The 19,460-nt window shown below is 42.5% G+C and overlaps 1 protein-coding gene across 1 annotated transcript in view; it reads right to left on the bottom strand.

Annotated features, from left to right (window-relative positions):
• The window catches only part of DCTD (dCMP deaminase), a 28,165-nt gene extending 24,135 nt beyond the window's left edge, over positions 1-4,030 (bottom strand). Inside the window, exon 1 of the mRNA XM_060246481.1 lies at positions 3,838-4,030. Within this exon, the coding sequence (XP_060102464.1) occupies positions 3,838-3,878 (41 nt within the window). The 5' untranslated portion in view covers positions 3,879-4,030. The remainder of the gene's footprint in view (positions 1-3,837) is intronic.
• Between the last annotated feature and the right edge of the window lie 15,430 nt (positions 4,031-19,460).

The raw sequence follows: 19,460 nt of genomic DNA, 5'->3' as shown, positions 1-19,460 counted from the left end.
GCACCATCAGTGGGATCAACTATACCAAGCCACTATTCTAAACAATTCTAAGAAGTTCTGGGCTATAACCTCAGGGTCTGAATATGCAGGGCCTCTCCCCATGTCTATGATTCCATCATGTGCATGGTTTCAATATTTCTCTGACTTGTTTCAGCAAAACCAAGATTGTACCATTAAGCCATGTGATTTTTATGATAAGGACTTACCAGCTTGGCCACCTGTGACACCAGACGAAGTAATAGAATTAATCAACCAACTGAAAACTGGGAAAGCTCCCGGCCCTGATTTGATTCCCCCAGAGCTCTTAAAGTTACATCCAGAATGGTGGTCTGTCCCTCTTGCTTCCTTTTTTACCATGATTAATCAAGCGGGCCTTACTCCTGATGCTTGGCGAAATGCAACTATAGTCCTGATCTACAAGAAAGGTGACTGTAAAATTCCTTCTAATTACAGGCCAACCAGCCTTCTTTCCATTATAGGCAAACTATACGCCAAGTATCTATTAACTAAATTCACTTCTTGGATGTCCCAGCAAAGTTTTAGGCCCTGAACAAATTGGGTTTAGTAAGGGTAAATCTGCTGTAGATCATTGTATCGCTCTAGCACACCTGGCTGACAAATATAATACCCCTAGAAATTCCAAACTTTATGCAGCTGTTTTGGACCTTAAAGGGGCATTCGACTCTGTAGATAGAGAGCAACTATGGATTAAACTCCATCAACTGGGCATTGATAAGAGACTTCTCAAACTAATCATAACTCTACATTCCTCCACCACTTGCCAAATCAAAACTTCAACTACTGGGGAACTGACACCTAAAATTTCCTTCAATAAAGGAGTTAAACAAGGATGCATACTTGCTCCTTTTTTATTCAATCTATTTCTCAATTATCTGGCTCCTGTACTAACAGAAGTACAGGAGCCAATCCCCCCATCCCCCCAAATTGGGCTCTGCGTGCATACCCATCTTGCTATACGCGGATGACACAATACTTCTTCAAAGATTTCAGGTTTTCACGGCTGGTAACATCATTAGGGTTTGTAGAATCTTTTGGGCTCAAGTGCCATGTTCTACTGGAGAAAGTTTTCTTTCCAGACGTTTCGTTCTCAGCTGCGGAGAACATCCTCAGTGGCGTTGCAGCCGGAGCAGGCGCTCTGACCTTCTTGGCTGCTGTGCATTGAGATGCAACGCCACTGAGGACGTTCTCTGCAGCTGAGAACGAAACGTCTGAAGGAAAACTTTCTCCAGTAGAACACGGCACTTGAGCCCGAAAGATTCTACAAACCCTAACAATACTTCTTTCTCGTACGAGGGTGGGCTTAGACGGCTGTTGAATAGATGTCTCAGTTTTTTTCAAGAAAACAAACTGCGTATGAATTACAAAAAATCTAAGATTCTGGTTTTTGTTAAGTCTTGTAAAATCCACAAATGGCTATTCGATAAGAAAGAAATAGAACAGGTCAGACATTTTAAATACCTAGGTCTCCATTTTAGTTACAGTATGTCCTGGTCATGTCGCTGCAAATCTGCAGTTAATTTAGCAGTCATTACTGCATCAGCCATTTCCCGGTTTTTCTTTAATAGAGGCTACCAGTTTGTTCCAGCGGCTTTAAAAATCTATAAAACCAAAATAATCCCACAGTTATTGTATGGTATTCCAACTTGGATTAGTGTCTTTGAGTCTGATATCGAAAGAGTTCAGTCCAAAATTGCTAGGAAAATTATGGGCCTACCATGCTGCATCTCATATGCCACTCTTTGTCTAGAAACAGATCTCAATATGTTAGAAACTACAAAAAAAGCCCTGAGTATAACCAATACTCCCTCTAAATTGTTGGGCCTTGTGAGCAAAAATTCTACTTCTTGAGCTACTGGCATTTAAGTTGTGAGCTGCTGCATAAATGAGTTTGTTGTGGGGCCATTTTTCCTGAGCTAAAGTCAAAAATGTGTGAGCCGGAGGCTAAAAAAACTGTAAACTCACAGTAACTCAGCTTAGAGGGAACGCTGACAACCTTTATGGAAAATAATATTTACGTAGTTGTATCATGTATTGCCATTTTTTTGCCAGCTTCTGGTCCCTCATCAATACCCTCAAAGTAATTTTTTCCTGTAATATACCAAGTGTTACATGCTATTAGAGTACTGTGCACTTAAATACTTTTGTATTCTTTATTACAGCTCTATGTCTGTATATAAAACACCATAGCAAAATTAGATTAAATGCTATTATTGCAATGAGATAAATAATATATTTTAAATTTTAAATGGCAGGCCCCTAATTTTGCAGATTCATTATACAAAGCCATGATGATGGCTAAATTCTATACACAGTAGTGCTTAAAGCGCCAGAGGAGAATCTGGAAATATTACTGTGCCATCATCATCATGGCGCGTCACCCAGGGGAGAAACACACTCTACACAAACTCAGAGGCACTCTCCTCACTCCACTGTGTGAGCTGAGCCTTGCAAGTAGGCCTCGAGTGACTTGTGGATCGTCTCTCAAGGGCACAGACACCAAGGCCAGTTTCCCCTTCGTCCCTTCTTTCCTCCCCTTTGTCACTCCCTACTGTGTATAGAATTAAGAGATGGTAATTCTTAATCTGATACACTAACAACTACACCATGCAAAATAGGATAGCAGAAATAAAATTCTTGGGAATCTGCTTGTAACATCTTCTCTCCTTCAAGATTCTAGTCCTAATGTTTGCCAGGATAGGCTTAAAATGGATGAGAAATATCATTTAAAATCTCAGCAGCCCAAAAACCAGAATGAACTTTTGGATGAGAAACGATACCCCCAAAAAATACCTTATAAGTAAGCAGTGGGGCATTCTCCCAGGAAAGCGTTCTTAGTGTTGCATTGCCAGATCAAAAGTAGGGTTGCCAGCCTCCAGGTGGGGCCTGGAAATCTCCCACTTTTACAAGTGATCTCCAGCTGGCAGAGATGTTCCCCTGGAGAAAATCGAGGCTTTGCAGGGTGGACTCTATGGCATTGCATCATGCTCAGATGCTTCCTCTCCCTAAACCCTGCCCTCTCCCAGCTCCACCCCCAAAGTCTCCAGGTATTTTCCAACACAGACCTGGCAAACCTATCAAAGGCGCACTATACCATGCAGGCTCTCTGGGCGACTTTGGGCCAGACAGCCACTTGAAGCCCAACCTACATTTCATAGCTGTTGTTATAAAACTCAGGACAGAATATGCAAGCTGCTAGGTGAGGGCTGGAGAGAACAGTACTATATCCGAGTCTTAAAGGCTAACAAAATTTGTGGCTATGAGCTTTCGTATCTAAAGAAGTGAGCAGTGGCTCTGGAAAGCTCATCCCCTGCCACAAATTTTGTTAGTCTTTAGGGTGCTACTAGAATCTTGCTTTTTCTATTGCGCGGGACAGACTAACACAGACGGACAGACATCCCCATCTTAATCCAATTCAATAGCGATTCAAAGTACAAAATCCACGTGGTGATTCTAGAATCATCAATCCTGCTTTAAACTAAACTTGTATTTGAAGATTGGGGGTGGGGACTCACTACCTTTAGAAAATATCGTTTTCTTAAGTTAAATTCATTTTAAACTCTTCTATTCTTCAGAAATCACGCAGCTTCTATTACTTTTTCAGTAACTCAGAAGGGAGAGGGCTGGGATTTAAAATACATCTCCAAAGGGCGCGTTTCAAATCGGCGGGTCTCCCCCCACCCTCTCCCCCACTTAGGCCAACTCTCTTCACTATGAGCAAAGAAAAGGGAGCACATGTGCAAGGCAAACAGCAGGAAGGACTTGCGGCTGCAGCAAAGGACCGCAGGGACTCTCACACCTCTGCACTCTGTCCCCTACCCATTGGGATGGCTGGCCCGCGAGTGATCCCCACCGCTCATCTTGCTGTAATCCGAAGAAGTTCAGCTCCAAAACCACTTCTTCGCTGGCGATCCCCTTTTGCAATTTGGCGGGAAACCGGCCAGAGGAAGAGGCGGAGAAAAGGCGGAACCGAAGGGAAGCTATTCCAGGAAGTCCATGTGGTCACCTGGGTAACCGGGCGCTGTGAGAGTTTTCTTAAGTCCCACCCAACAGTGCAATCCTATACAAAGGCACACCCTTCTAACTCAGTTGAAGGGGGGGGGGGTAAACTAGTTACGATTGCACTGAAACTCTCGTTAGATCTCTCAGATTCCTGGAAGGCGCGTTACAACTTTAAAAACGGATAGACTAAATTGAAAACAAAAGCGTTGATGGACTACATCTCCCAGGATGCATTGCTCTGTCATGCCTGGGCACTGGACAGCGAAAGAACAAAGTTGGGAGTCCAGTAGCTCCTATAAGACCAATGAAGTTTTATTCAGCAGCTGCATGTACGCTTTTGTGTACAGGCTCACTTCATCAGACAATGAAATGGGGTACAGTGAGCAGAATTGCTTATAGCTGGTGGGCAGTGGTTAAGCATGCGAAGTAGTACAAAGTTAGAATCCAATGGCAAAACAGTAAAATTAACAAATTGAAAGAACAACCAGTTTAATTTAGATATCATTTGCAGAAGTTCTGGTATGCTACCAGTTGTTAGTCCTTAGGAATAGAGGTTGTCTGAAACTTTTTTAAAAGCAACGGTTACTAGTGCGGTCTTGAATAACAGTCTCCTCATGGTTTTAGAAAGGTGTAACTTTGCTTAGGACTGAAGTGTGTAAATGTCAGTGACTGCAGAGTTTACTGTAGCTCTGATGTCTCAGTAGGGTTGCCAGCTCCAGGTAGGGAAATGCCTGAGCATTTTGGGTGGGGAGGCTGAGAATGGGGGGGGGTGTTTGGGGAAGGGGGAGGTACTGTTAGGTATAATGTCATAGTGTCCACCTTCCAAAGCGGCCATTTTCTCCAGGTGCAGTGATATCTACAGCCTGGAGATCAGTTGCAATAACAAGAGATCTCCAGCCACCACCTGGAGGCTGGCAACTGTACATCTTGGGGATTTTCTTATTAGATTCTTAGACTTTTTAAACGCTTATTTGAAGCAAACTCATCAGTTGATTGATAATACTATGGAACTAATTCCTTGATCAGATTTTGGATTTCTTTGTATGATTAAGTGTGGTATGTGCTATCAAGTCACAAGTGACTTATGGTGCCCCTATTAAGGGGCTTTCAAGACAAGTGAGAAGCAGAGGTGGTTTATCACTGCCTTCCTCTGTAGAGTCTTCCTTGGTGGTCTCCCATCCAAGTACTGACGCTGCTTAGCTTCTTAGATCTGCTAAGATTAGGCTATACCAGGGATCCTCAACCTTTTTGAGCCTGCAGTACCTTTGGAATTCTGACATAAGGTAATGAGTACAAAATGGCTGCCACAGGAGGCACAAAATGGCTGCTGCAGCTAACCTTCCGTCACAGTGGAGTTCCTTATACTGCGGTGGCTGTTGCTAACAAAGTAGGGATGCCAAGCCTGAGGGACCTGGCCTGAGGATCCCCTGGAATTACACCTCATCTCCAGACTACAGAAATCAGTTTGCCTGGAGAAAATGGATGCTTTGGAGGGTGGCCTCTATGTCACTGTATCCCACTGAAGTACCTGTCCTCCCCAGACTCTGTCCCCAAATTGCCAGGAGTTTCCTAACCTGGAGTTGGAAACCCCACCCTACCCATCCCCTGTTGGTAGGGTTGCCAACTTCTAGGTGGTGGCTGGAGATCTCCTGGGATTACAACTGATCTCCAGCAGATAAAGATCAGTTCATCTTGAGAAAATGGATGCTTTGAAGGGGAGACTCTATGGCATTATATCTCTATGAAGTCTTTCTGCTCCCTAAAGCCCACCTTCTTCAGACTCCACACACAAAATCTCCAGATATTTCCCAACCTGGAACTGGCAGCCCTACTTGCTGGTGCCTGGGGGATGGGGTGGGGCTGGCAACCATATACCAAAGCAACATTTTTTTGAATCTGCACAGGTGAGGGACTTCAATGGGGGTATGATGCTATAAAGTCCACCTTCCAAAGTGGCCATTTTCTCCAGTTGAACTGATCTCACAGAGCAGGTTACAACACAACGGAATTTTCCCCATCTATGCTGTTTAGATGGTTATAAAGATAAAAAAGGAGCCACATAGTATTATTTCCTTAATTGTTTCTATAACAGATGATCTAAGGCAGTGCTTCTCATTACAGTTTCTCTTATGGACAGATTATGAATTCTGTTAGATGTACCAAGAAGAGTTTTGCAAGGAGAAACTGGAAATGCCTGCAGCCTGGTGGGAAGGAAGGCATGTAGTAGGCTGAAACTATGGTTGCCTGCAGTTCATATTCCCAGGAAAAGAAAACAGAGGAAGGTACTGCAGATGGGCTCCCCTGTGACCCCATAGTAAGCATACTCTGCTTGGAACAACGTGGATGAGACTGTCCTGGGCCTTTGCAGTCATTAGCTATGTGGCAGGTGAATGAAGGCAGCCAAAGGCTAGAGCTGCTGGTGGGAGTACAGGATGCCATGCAATAAGCTCAACAACTACAGTGAATACTCATTTAATAAGCCAAGCCTGTGTAGGCCCTCTCAGACTAGGTTGCCAACCTCCAGGTGGAGCCTGGAGACCTAGAATTACAGCTGACTATAGAGATCCATTCCCCTGGAGAAAATACTATTTTGGAGGGTGGACTATGGCTCCCTCCCTATGCTCCATCTCCTCATCTCCAAGAATTTCCCAACCTGAAGTTGGCAAACATCTCACTGGTTCAGAAAGGCCCAGACCTATGACAACACATAAGCACATAAAAGACAAGGTATAAAACTTTTCAAATGCAAACCCCCCCCCCCCAAAAAAAACCCATTGCCTAAATTTGAGTACACTTCTGAGTTAGAGGCCTAGGCCAAATGATCTTCTGCCCCCATCATTGGCCCTTCTGGTGTTTAACCTTTTTTCCATACACCTTTTTAAAGCAACCCCATCTCCCACCCCTATCCTGAGTCAAAGCACTCAGTTGCCTGTGTGTTCCTTTGTGTTTTTGTTGGTTTTTGTGGAGGGAATAGAACTTTGTAGTGATGTGATTACTGAGATCTGGAAAACACATGGAGAAGAAAAGGTTAAACTCTCCTTATCTAATTCTAGTATTATAAGAATGGTCAAGGCATTATATACTGAACAACAAGCAAGACTTTGTATAAATGCAGATTTGACGGAAAAAATGATAATCAGCAAAGGTACAAGACAAGGTTGCCCTCTATCTCCATTGATATTTATAATGACTTTAGAGATTTTGCTCATGCAAATAAGAGAAGATAAGGAGACAGAGGGATTGAAATTGAAAGGTTTTTCTTATAAATAGAGCATTTGCTGATGATGTAATGTTTATCAATGAAAATCCTATTTGTGTAATACCATTGCTGCTTCATAAGATACAAGAATATGGAGAGTTGGCAGGTTTTTATATAAACGAAAAATTGAAAATTTTGTGTAAAAATATGACAAAGAATCAACAGGAAGAATTACAACATGTAGCTGAGTATGAAGTTGTTCCAAAAGTAAAATATCTGGGTGTGGAAATTACTATGAAAAATATAGATTTGTATAAAAACAACTACGAGAAGCTTTGGTGCAAGATTGATGGAGATTAGTTAAAACGGAATAAATTGAACTTGTCTTTACTGGGCAGAATTTCTGCAATCAAAGTGAATGTTCTACCAAGAATTATGTTTTTATTTCAGACAATCCCAATTGTGAAGGATTACAAACAATTTAGTAAATGGCAAAGGAAGATTGCAGAATTTGTGTGGGCTGGAAAAAACCCAAGAATTAAAATTAAAATTTTGACTGATGCAAAAAAAAGGGGAGATTTCCAATTGCCTGATTTAAAGCTATACCACGATGCAGTATGCTTGGTGTGGATTAAAGAATGGATGACGTTATTAAATAGAAAACTACTGAAACTAGAAGGTCATGGAAATATTTTTGGTTGGCATGCTTATATGTATTATGGGAAAAATAAGATGGACGGGTTTTTTTTCACATCACTATATAAGAAGAAACTTGTTGAATACATGGCTAAAATACAAAAGATATGAGGATGAGAGAAAACCGCTCTGGATTGTGCCAACAGAAGTAATAAAGTTATATTCAGATATCTCTGAAGTGAAGTGGTTGTCATATAAGCAAGATGCATGGTGAGAAAGTTGAACTAAAATCGGTAGAAGAATTGGACTATAAATATAATTGGTTTCAAATGCAACAAATTAAGAGCTTGGTGGAACAGGATATTAAAAATGAAGGTATAAGACAAGAACAAACAGAATTGGAAAGAATGCTGTTTGGTGATAATGACAAATTGATATCAAGAATTTATAAACTGTTATTGAAATGGTCTACGGAAGATGAAGTAGTTAAATCTCAAATGATAAAATGGGCGATTAATATAAACAAAGAAATACAAATGAAGTCATGGGAACACTTGTGGAAGAACTCTATGAAGATATCTACATGTTATAACATTAAAGAGAACTGCTTTAAAATGCTATATAGATGGTATATGACACCTAAGAAATTGGCAAAAAATGAGTAATCAGATGTCAGACAGATGTTGGAAATGTAAAAAGCATGAAGGTTCTTTTTACCACATGTGGTGGACATGTGAAAAGGCAAGACAATATTGGCATATGATTCAGAAAGAAATATCAAAGATTTTAGGTTATGATGTTAAGAGATCTCCAGACATATTTTTGTTGGGATTACAAATGGAAAGTTTTCCAAAATCAGATAGAACTATTGTGTGGTATCTACTTTCAGCTGCAAGGATATTATATGCGCAGCTATGGAAGCAAGATAAAATACCAGAAAAATGGGACTGGATTTTAAAAGTTATGCCTTGGAGTTAAATGGACAAACTTACAAGAATCTTAAAGGACTATGGTTTGGACAAGTTTAAGATAGATTGGGAGAAATTTCAAATATATGTTGAAAAACATTGGAAAGTAAAGGGACATTTAGTGATGTTTGAAAACACTTGAATGGTTGTAAAGAAAAGAAGAAATGTTTTTCTTTTGGTTTTGGTTTTTTTACTGGATTAATAGTATCTTTTTCTTTTGATAGAGGTTAAGAGATTAGAGTATAAGGTTTTAAAAGAGTTATTACCTTGTATTATTAGCAATTTAAGTAAACACCGGCAGGAGTCAGAAAAAGGGGGATGGAAGGGGTGAAAAGTAATGTATTGGTATTATTCTTGCATTAGTGCTTTCTTTGATGGTTTTTCTTTATATAAATATTATTACAATACATTGCAATAATAAAAGTGATTTTGACACTAAAACTCTCCTTATCTAATTCTGCAGTCCCAAGTTGAATCCTGCATACAGTAAGAGAGAGCACTGCTGTTAGCCTTCTGAAAAATTGAGAAATTCTGATCACAGATCCCTTGGGCATGTCTAGTTTGACCTTCAGGAAGGGCATTATTTGAATGAGATGAGATCAAGGTCTTGGCATTGTATTCATAATTTCTTTATCACTTTATTCCCAAACCGAGGGAGACAATGGCTCTATACACTGCAGATGTATAACAAATCTGTCTTCCTAATGCTAGCATCATCTCAAGTCCTTTGGTGGCTCCTCTGTCTTTAAAAGTCAGATAATCTCTGGGTACCACTAACTGTGCATTTTTTCTCTTCAATCAAGCACAGTTCACCCCCTGTAGAAGTAGAATTTTGCCCTTAGCCTTTACAGGGAAAGTGCGATGAGGAGGGTGTTTATCTCTTCCTGGGAATGTGACAGTGTCACTAGAGTTTGACTCTTTAAAATCACCTTTAAAGTAGGTGTAAGCTCTGAAGAACAGGGTAAGGTGAAATATAACTCTCAAGTAAGTTCTTCACCTTTTCTTTCATTTTCTTTTTTGGCTGACATTTCTGCACTTTCCTCATTTATTTTTTTCCCTTTGTTCCAGAGAAATACAGAATAACCAAAGAAGAATGAAATATTTCAGGGAACTGTTATATAAAAAGTGGAAAGTTAGAGGATTCTGTTTTGTCTTTTTACACAGAGAGTTCTGCTTAACTCTGCTTGGTTTCTGACAATTGTACCTACCTGTGCTGATCGTAGTGAAGTTGCTGCTATTTCATTCTACCAGCTTCCTCTGCAGAGTCCTCCTTGGTGGTCCACGAAAGAAGGTTGTGTATGTATGTATTTTTTTGCAACCCATCTAGCCTCAAATGATGGAGGCACCCAGAGCAGGGCATCCAAAGATGACTGGTCAAGTAAATTCATATGGGAGTAGATCAACACCAACACTTTGAACTGATCCTAGAAACAAACTGGAATATATGGTCCCTATGACTCACTCTGGTCATTATTCAGTACCAACTGTAACCTTCAAACAGTCTTCAAGGGCAGCCTCCTGTAGAGCATCTTGCAGTAATTTAATCTAGAGGTAACTAGGGCATATACCACAGATCTTTTCTGCTCAGGAATGGCTGCAGATGGCTCTCCAGCCACTACTGGTACTTATTTATCTGATAGGAGCCTTGGGTCCAGCCGGATCCCCAAATTACAAACCTGCTTCTGTAGGGGCAGTGCAACACTGTCTAGAACAGGAGACAACCCAGTTCCTGGATCAGACCAGTAGCACCTCCATTTTTCCAGGATTAAGTTTCAGTTTCTTAGCCTTCATCCATCCCAAAACTGCCTTTAGGTCCCTGTTCCTGGTTTCCACAGCCTCCTTGCAATCTGCTGGAAATGTAAGATAGAGCTGAGTGACACGGACCTAGTGTCATCCATGGCGACTCTCTCTATTTGTAACATCCCCCACGCATCAAGCCGGGCACATGTTAGACTTGATCTTTGCAGCTGGGGTTGTGGTGGACGATATAACCATAGAAGTGGTGCCATGGTCGGACCACCGTGCCCTTAAGGCTCGTATGAACGCTCCACCCCAAACCTGCTTGGGCGTTGAGCCTATTTTGGCTCGCCTGCGGAGCCAGATGGACCCAGAACGGTTCCAAATGGCTCTCCGGGATCCCTGGCCCTCTGGCGATTCCTTGGAGGCCCTGGTTGAGGTCTGGCATAACCGACTCTCCAGGGCTATCGAAGAGATCGCACCTCGACGCCCTCTGCGACCCCGGACTAGGCTGGCGCCCTGGTATACCCCGGAATTACGCCAGCTGAAACAAGGCCTCAGACGGCTAGAGAGGCAATGACGGCGCACTCGAGACAAAGCGATTAGAGCAGCTTATAGGGAATGTATGAGATCCTATGAGATGGCAGTCAAGGCCACAAAGAAAACATAGTTTGCGGCTAAGATTGCGTCTGCAAATTTGCACCCGGCACAATTATTTAGGATAATTTGAACACTTACTACATTGCCACAGGGCAAACCAAATGTTAAGGAATTAGAGATAGGCTGTGAGGCTTTTGCGAAATATTTTGCAGATAAAATCCAATTGCTCCGCCGCGACTGCCCTGCCATATTGGATTCAGTATGTATACTCGAGGCTCCGTGCCTGCCTTCTAGTTTGATCCTGGACCACTTCAACCCGCTCAGCTTGGAGGAAGTTGACAGTCCTCTCTGCTGCACGTGCAACAACCTGTGATCTTGACCCATGTCCCTCCTGGCTTATTAAAGCTTGCCTGGAGGAGTTAAGATGTCCTATACAGGACATCATAAATAGATCTCTTTCAGAGGACTGCTTTCCTGCCCCTCTGAAGGAGGCAGTGGTCCGCCCTCTCCTAAAAAAGACTACATCAGACCCGACCGAATTGGCACATTACCGGCCGGTCTCAAATTTGGGCAAAGTTATTGAGAGGGCTGTTGCGCTGCAGTTGCAGAGGTTTCTGGAGGACGCTTCCACCTTAGATCCATTCCAGTCCGGCTTCCGCCTGGGACATGGGGCAGAGACAGTCTTAGTCGCTCTCATGGACGATCTTCGGAGGCACCTGGATCGAGGCGGTGCGGCGGTTTTGCTGCTGTTGGACCTATCGGCTGCGTTCGATATGGTCGATCACCAGCTGCTGGCCCGCCGCCTTGCCAACACAGGGATTCAGGGGTCAGCCTTACAATGGCTTTCCTCTTTCCTTGAGGGTCGGGGACAAAGGGTGGCAATTGGAGGAGAGCTGTCCCAGAGACACTCACTTAATTGTGGGGTGCCGCAGGGAGCAGTTCTCTCTCCGATGTTATGTAACATCTTTATGCGCCCCCTTGCCCAGATTGCCAGGAGACATGGACTGGGTTGCCATCAGTACGCTGATGACACCCAGCTCTACCTATTGATGGGCGACTGGACTGGCAATGCCCCAGAAAATCTGGACCGGGCGTTTCAAGCCATGGCAGACTGGATTAAGCTGAGTAGGTTGAAACTGAATCCAGCAAAGACAGAGGTCCTTTGCCTGGGTCGCGGCGGTTTAGGGAGTGGGGTCTCCCAGTTTTTGACAGGGCACAACTGGTAGCAGTGTGCAGAGTTAAGAGCTTGGGAGTTCTACTAGAGCCTCTCTTGACAATGGAGGCCCAGATAGCAGCTACTGCCAAGTCCGCCTTTTTTCATCTTAGACGGTCGAGGCAGCTGGCCCCCTTCCTGGAGCGCGGCGACCTGGCAACAGTGATCCACGCAACAGTCACCTCGAGGTTGGACTACTGTAATGCCCTCTACATGGGGCTGCCCTTGTACCAAACCCGGAAACTGCAGCTAGTGCAAAATGCAGCGGCCAGGCTGCTACTGGGACTGCCTCGGTGGGAACATGTGAAGTCTGGGCTGTGAGAGTTGCACTGGCTGCCAATTGTTTACCGGGTTCATTACAAGGTGCTGGTCATTACCTTTAAAGCCCTATATGGTCAAGGACCTGCCTACCTTAGGGACCGCCTCTCTCCATATGTTCCCCAGAGAGCACTGCGATCAAGCTCAAAAAACCTGCTTGAAATCCCTGGACCAAAAGAAACTAAATTGAAAGCTACCAGAGAACAGGCGTTCTCTACAAAGGCTCCCCAATGGTGGAATCAATTGCCGGAAGAGGTGCGGGCCCTACGGGATCTTAACCAGTTCCGTAGGGCCTGCAAAACTGCCCTCTTCCAGCTAGCTTTTTAAGACAGAACTCCTGATAAGATCAGGAATACCGAGCCATCCTATATGCCATCTGATTGTATTTTAATGTCTTACTGTTTTTATTGGTTTTATTGTTAATTGTTAATTGTTTAATTATTAATTAAGTAATTATATTATTTATTGTTTATCTGTATCATGGTTTTACCATGTCGTGTTAGCCGCCCTGAGCCTGCCTAGGCGGGGAGGGCGGGGTATAAATAAAAGATTATTATTATTATTATTATTATTATTATTATTAACATATTGGTGGCAAGCAGGGCTTTTTTTGTAGCAGGAACGCCTTTGCATATTAAGCGATACACCCCTGATGTAGCCAATCCTCCTGGTGCTTACAGTTGGCCCTGTACCAAGAGTCCTGTAAGCTGTTGGAGGATTGGCTACATCAGGGGTGTGTGGCCTAATATGCAAAGGAGTTCCTGCTGCAAAAAAAGCCCTGGTGGCAACTCAGCCCAAATCTCCAGATGACCACTCCCAGCAGTTTCGTGTAGATTTTTAAAAGCATGCGTGACCCCTTGTGGGACCTCATAAGCCAGGGGTCAAGAAACAGTCCCCCAGCACCACACTCTGAAACCTACCTTCAAGGTAGGACTGAAACCACTGCAAAATTGTGCCTTCTAGCTGCAGCCTCAAAAAGACAGTCCAGAAAGATACCATGATCTATGATATCAAAAGCTGCCAAGAGGCCCAGGAGAATTAACTGGGTCATAACATAATCAGTACTCCCTCTAGAGCTAGTTTGGTGTAGTGGTTAAGTGTGTGGACTCTTATCTGGGAGGACCAGGTTTCATTCCCCACTCCTCCACCTGCTGGAATAGCCTTGGGTTAGCCATAGCTATCACAGTAGTTGTCCTTGAAAAGGCAGCTGCTGTGAGAGCCCTCTCAGCCCCACCCACCTCACAGGATGTCTGTTGGCTTCGGAAAAGGAGCCCAGTTTGGTCTGCAGGATATAATGATCAACCTAAATAAATCTGGAGTCCAGCATCACCTTAAAAAGTCATGAACAATGTCATCCTAATCAGAGTTCACCTTCTAATCTCATTGAATCCAGTGGATTTTAAAAGGTGTTACTCTGTTTAGGATATTACTGAGAATTTATTCCACCCTAAACTTTCATGATAATAGCCCCCAGCCACTCAGAGTGAGCTGAGCACTCTTTTAATTGGGTCTTGTTTTAATTCGGCCTCTCTTTGTAACACCCCTCACCCCACTGCTGAATTTTTGTTGGCAATATGGATGCATATTTCATACATCAGATGATGTAACAGCCTAATGGATGAGGAAAGTACAGTTCTGTTTGTTTTTTAATTGAGCATAGTTTTGACTTAATTTCACACAACTCCTCCAAAGAAAGTTTGAGAAATGTGAACTAGAAAGACTTATTTTTGTTTTTTTCTTTAACTTACTTGTTCCAGGCCCTGAGGAGTCTTATGTTGGGGTTGTTCTTCTGTGTCTTTGTAAGCTATGGTTCTGTTCAGCAGTCTTTCATCATGGAACAGGAATCCTCTAGAAAGGGAAGCTGAATTCTTTATGGTAACATGATAAAGAATTTAACTTGTGGACATACTTCTTTTGGCTGAAACTTTCCTTGTAAAAGAAAGCCTCAATGAGAGCACCAAGGCTATTCTCCTAACTCGCCACAGTTTTTATTTACTTATTTCATTTACAGTCTACCTTTCTCACAAGGACTTTTATTTATGTGTAACATATGTATGCCACATTTCTCCAAAGATCACAGAATGGTTAGCTGTGGTTCAATGGGAGTTGAAACTCAGATGTACATAGTTATAATATAACATTGTATTCACTTAACCACACTGGCTAGTGGTGGAAAGTGATGTCAAATCACATTTGACTTATGGTGACTGTAGGATTTAGAAGGATATAGCTCTGTTTAGGATTGCACTGTAGAGGAATTTCAGGAAACCACACATTCTTTCTGTCTAATCTTGCTCAGAGTGTTGTTGAGGATTTATATGCCACAGTTCTTAGGGAGAATGTTATACAAATGCAGTCCTTGTATAAGTAATGGATTTTAGAATCAGTCTGAGCAAGGATTGCTAGGGTTTATACACTGAATTAGTACTGCAACCACAGGATAAGATAGATAAAATGCTACAGATTTGACTTTGCAGAATAACCCTCATTGTTAACGGATAAAACCAAAGAATTGACCAGCAGTATCATCACATCAACTTCTTCCAGCACAAACAAAAATTCTCTAAGAACTGCTCATTCACCACTATACAAATGGCCAGGGGTCGTTTTGTAGAAAAATAGATGATGGAGATCATCCAGGGATTCTTATGCAGCTGCACCTATTATTCAATGGACAAGGTGGAAAGAAGGAGGTGGAACTCTAAGAACGGTTCAGGAGCTCTGCTCCTGTGAGCTCCCACTGAATCCAAGGCCTGCAAATGGCAGAGAAAAAAATTAATTAATGGTGAGGTAGAAGACTGACAAGACCGAAGTGAATATTGGACTTCAGAGAAATTGTGGAGAGCCTGGCTATGTGCATGCCTCACAATATCTGGAACCACAAAGAACAGGAGGAGGGCAAAAGCAGGTTGATTAGAACAGCCATTTATGGAACAAGTCCTTGTGTAAAACATAATGCTGGGTAGCATCATCATGTCAGTTGCTACACTGAAAAGGCGATCGTAAGAACATAAGAGAAGCCATGTTGGATCAAGCCAATGGTACATCCAGTCCAACACTCTTGTGTCACACAGTGGCCAAAAAAACCCCAGAAGGTCTATCAGTAGGGCCAGGACATTAGAAGCCCTCCCACTATGCCCCCCACCCAAGAACCAAGAATACAGAGCATCACTGCCCCAGAGTTCCAACAGTACATTGTTGCTAATAGCCACTGATGGACCTCTACTACATATGTTTATCCAATCCCCTTCTGAAGCTGTATATGCCTGCAGCCGCTGCCACCTCCTGTGGCAGTGAATTCCATGTGTTAATCACCCTTTAGGTGAAGAAGTATTTCCTTTTATCTGTTCTAACTCCATCAGACTCCATCAAGCTGGTAGTGGAGTCTGCAGGCTGTGGAGAGATCTATGAGGCATGACCTGAACATTCTCAGCTCTTATCTTTCAAAGTACTAGAGAAGAATAGAATCCCAAGCTATCAATAGACATTACCTGTATTTCTGGAGAACTTTTCAAACACACAAGAAAATGAAACAATCAAAGCAACAATGTAAGATATTAAAATTTTTTAAAACAGATGGAAGAGAGGCCAGCTGAAAGGCTGTATTACTTATTTATCAGGAATCTAACCAGGAAATCCCCTATTGCCATAATAAAAACTGTATTGTCCTCTCACTGAATTCCTGCTTGAGAGGTAATTGTCTCTGGAGAGGTTTTTTTCTCTCTTCAGAAGCTAGACATCTTGTACAAGCACAGTTAGAAACAGGGCAGAAAGCAGCACTGCTTTAAGGAGCTTTTTTTTTCTTCCCGCACTCTAATCACTATTTATTTATTTACTATCTTTTTATAGTAAAGGTTAATAATGCAGTACTTACATCGCACTAGAGAACAGGCAATTCAAAATACCAAAAGCCATATGACATGCACTTTGATTATTATGAAACAGAATAGAACACACAGACATTATCATTATATTGTCCATTGTAAAAACCAGAAAACATACTCTTTTTCAATAATTCTGTCATTTTTATGTTTTCCACTGCTAATGGTTCAATCCTAAGAATGTTTTCCTGAAAGCAAACCCTATTGAATAGACCAAAGTAGGATTCTGTGTAGTTCAGTTTAGGAGTGTTCTTCATAGAATCATAGAGTTGGAAGGGACCTCCAAGGTCATCTAGTCCAACCTCCTGCACAATGCAGGAAACTCACAAGAACCTCCCCCCTACACACACGCCCAGTTACCTCTGCGCCAAACTCAGAAGACGGAAATCCCCGCCCCCAAAACTCCAGGATCCCTGGCCAAATTGACCTGGAGAAAAATTGCTGACTGACCCTAAAGTAGTGAACAGCATTTTCCTGGGCATGTAAGAAAGGAGCCACAAGGACTAAGCACTGATGCAACCCCTCCTGCCCTCCTTCTCATAATCTGCTTATGTTCACAGATGGCCATCTAGTCTCTGTTTAAAAACCTCCAAAGAAGGAGAGCCCACCACCTTCCGAGGAAACCTGTTCCACTGAGGAACTACTCTAACTTTCAGAAAGTTCTTCCTAATGTTTAGTTGAAAGCTCTTTTGATTTAATTTCAACCTACTGGTTCTGGTTTGACATTCTGGGGCAACAGAAAACAACTTCAAACCATTCTCTATATCAGGGGTGTCAAATACACAGCCCGTGGGCCAAATCAGGCCTGCAGAGGGCTCCAATCAGGCCCTCCAGCAACTGGCTGTCATTTGCTTCATTTTCCCTTGCCTGTTTTTTTTGGTCGCCATTTTGTGCTTCTCCCCGGATAAGCCAGGCAGCAAAGCAGTCTTTCCCTCTCCCCCCTCCCTTTTCCCAAAGGGAGGAGGAGGGAGGAGCAGCTTCAGCCAATGAGGGAGCTTGGCTCTATAGCTCTGCTGGGTGATTAAGTTTGCCAGGCTCAATTAATCACCCTGCAGAGCTACTGAGACAAGCCTCTCTTCCTTCTAATTAATGGCTGAGGCTCCTGCCCCTCCTTGTGCCCCAGGAAGAAAAGAAAGAGCCAGAGCTTCCTTTGCCCAGTCCCCACCATCAGAAGAGCTACAAAGAGTGCTTTTAAGACTAGCAACGTTTTAGTGAAGGTTTGAGCTTTTTGCCTTGCTACAGAGAGAGAGAGAGTGTGTGTTTTGTTGGGCTTGTTATGGGTGTAACTGGGTTCCCCTCCTCCTTTTCACTGTACTCATGCCCTCCAGTCTTTCTCAATAGGAAAGCATGTGAACTATTTAGAAGAGAAATATCAGCATTAGGCTGAGAGTTTGTTCCACCCCAGGTTTACCCAGCAAATTTTCCTTAATTTTTCTTTCACATTTTCCTTTGATTGGGGGTCTTGAATTTAGACTTCCCAGATAGTAGGCTGACACTGACCACTGTACATGGCTGTCTCTCTGTCCTTGTAGTTGTTTTTGAGGGGAAGTTGTATTTTTTTTTCGTTATAGTCATTTTTCTTGGAAAATTATTGTTTTGTTGACAAGCACATAGCCCTCAGTCTGTGCCATGGTGCCTTCACATGTTCTTGCCTAGTATGTGAAGCAACTTCTGTACAAAAGCTCACAATGCCCACCTGCTTCATGTTCCTCTGAGTCTTAGGTTCAAAACATTGACCATGAGATGTCTGTAATGAATGTCAGTGAATCAAAAGTAGGTTTGCAACTTACAGATGTGCACACCTGAACAGCATATATTCAAGACTGGTACAGCACAGACATTGTCTGCAGTTTTTGATGTAATAATTCATAGCAAGAGGTGACATTTATCAGAGACTGTAAAACAAAATATTGCAAGCGGGCTAATATTTTAAGCATGTTTTATTTTAAGTTTTAAAAAATCTTTAATTGTGTGTCTGTGTCCTTTATAAAATGTATATGTCCGCTACCTGGCATTATATTTTATGATACACATGGCCCAGCCTGACAAAGTCTCATTTATGTCAAATCCGGCCTTCATAGCAAATGAGTTTGACACTCTTGCTCTATATGATACCCCTTCAAGTACTTGAAAATAGTTATCATATCACCTCTCATCTCCTCTCCGAGCTAAACTTACCCAGCTCCTTCAACCTTTCCTCATAGGACTTGGTCTCCAGACCCCTCACAATCTTCGTTGCCCTCTTTTGGACATGTTCCAGCTTGTCTATATCCTTTTTAAATTGTGATGTCCATAACTGAACACAGTACTCTAGGTGTGGTCTAACCAGAGCAGAGTAAAGCGTTATCATCACTGCATAATCTGGACTTCTGGCGATACAGCCCAAAATCGCATTTGCCTCTTTAGCTACCACATTACATCACACTGCTGACTCATGTTCAGTGTAAGGTTCACTAAGACCTCTAGATCCTTTTCACACATACTACTGCCAAGGTTAACATAATGTACACTTTAGGCATATGGGCAGTATCTTAAAGAGTACACTATCCAATATGTATGTCCAGTGGCATGGCATGTGGTACTTTTTAATGTGAAGTTTTTCTGTGCATGTCAACAGGGAGAAAAATAAATTTAAAATCAGGCTGGTTTATTATGCAGCTAATCAGAATATTGTACCCAGATATAGTATTTGTTGTTTGCAGAATCTGGGCTTGTTTTTTCCTGATAATAGGACAGACCCATGAAACATGACGAGAAATTGTGAGAAGATGGCTGCCAGTCTGTAAGATCCAGGGAGAGTGTTTGTCTCTCTCCTGTTGCATGTAAAGTTTGAGAGCAGAGGCATAGCCAGGATTTTAAAAGATGAGGGCTTTTTAAAAGGTCAGGGG

The sequence above is a fragment of the Heteronotia binoei genome, chromosome 9 (genome assembly GCF_032191835.1).
Source record: "Heteronotia binoei isolate CCM8104 ecotype False Entrance Well chromosome 9, APGP_CSIRO_Hbin_v1, whole genome shotgun sequence".
Lineage (NCBI taxonomy): Eukaryota > Metazoa > Chordata > Lepidosauria > Squamata > Gekkonidae > Heteronotia > Heteronotia binoei.
The sequence above is the reverse complement of the archived record's forward strand: the minus strand, read 5'-3'. Positions and strand labels throughout refer to the sequence as shown.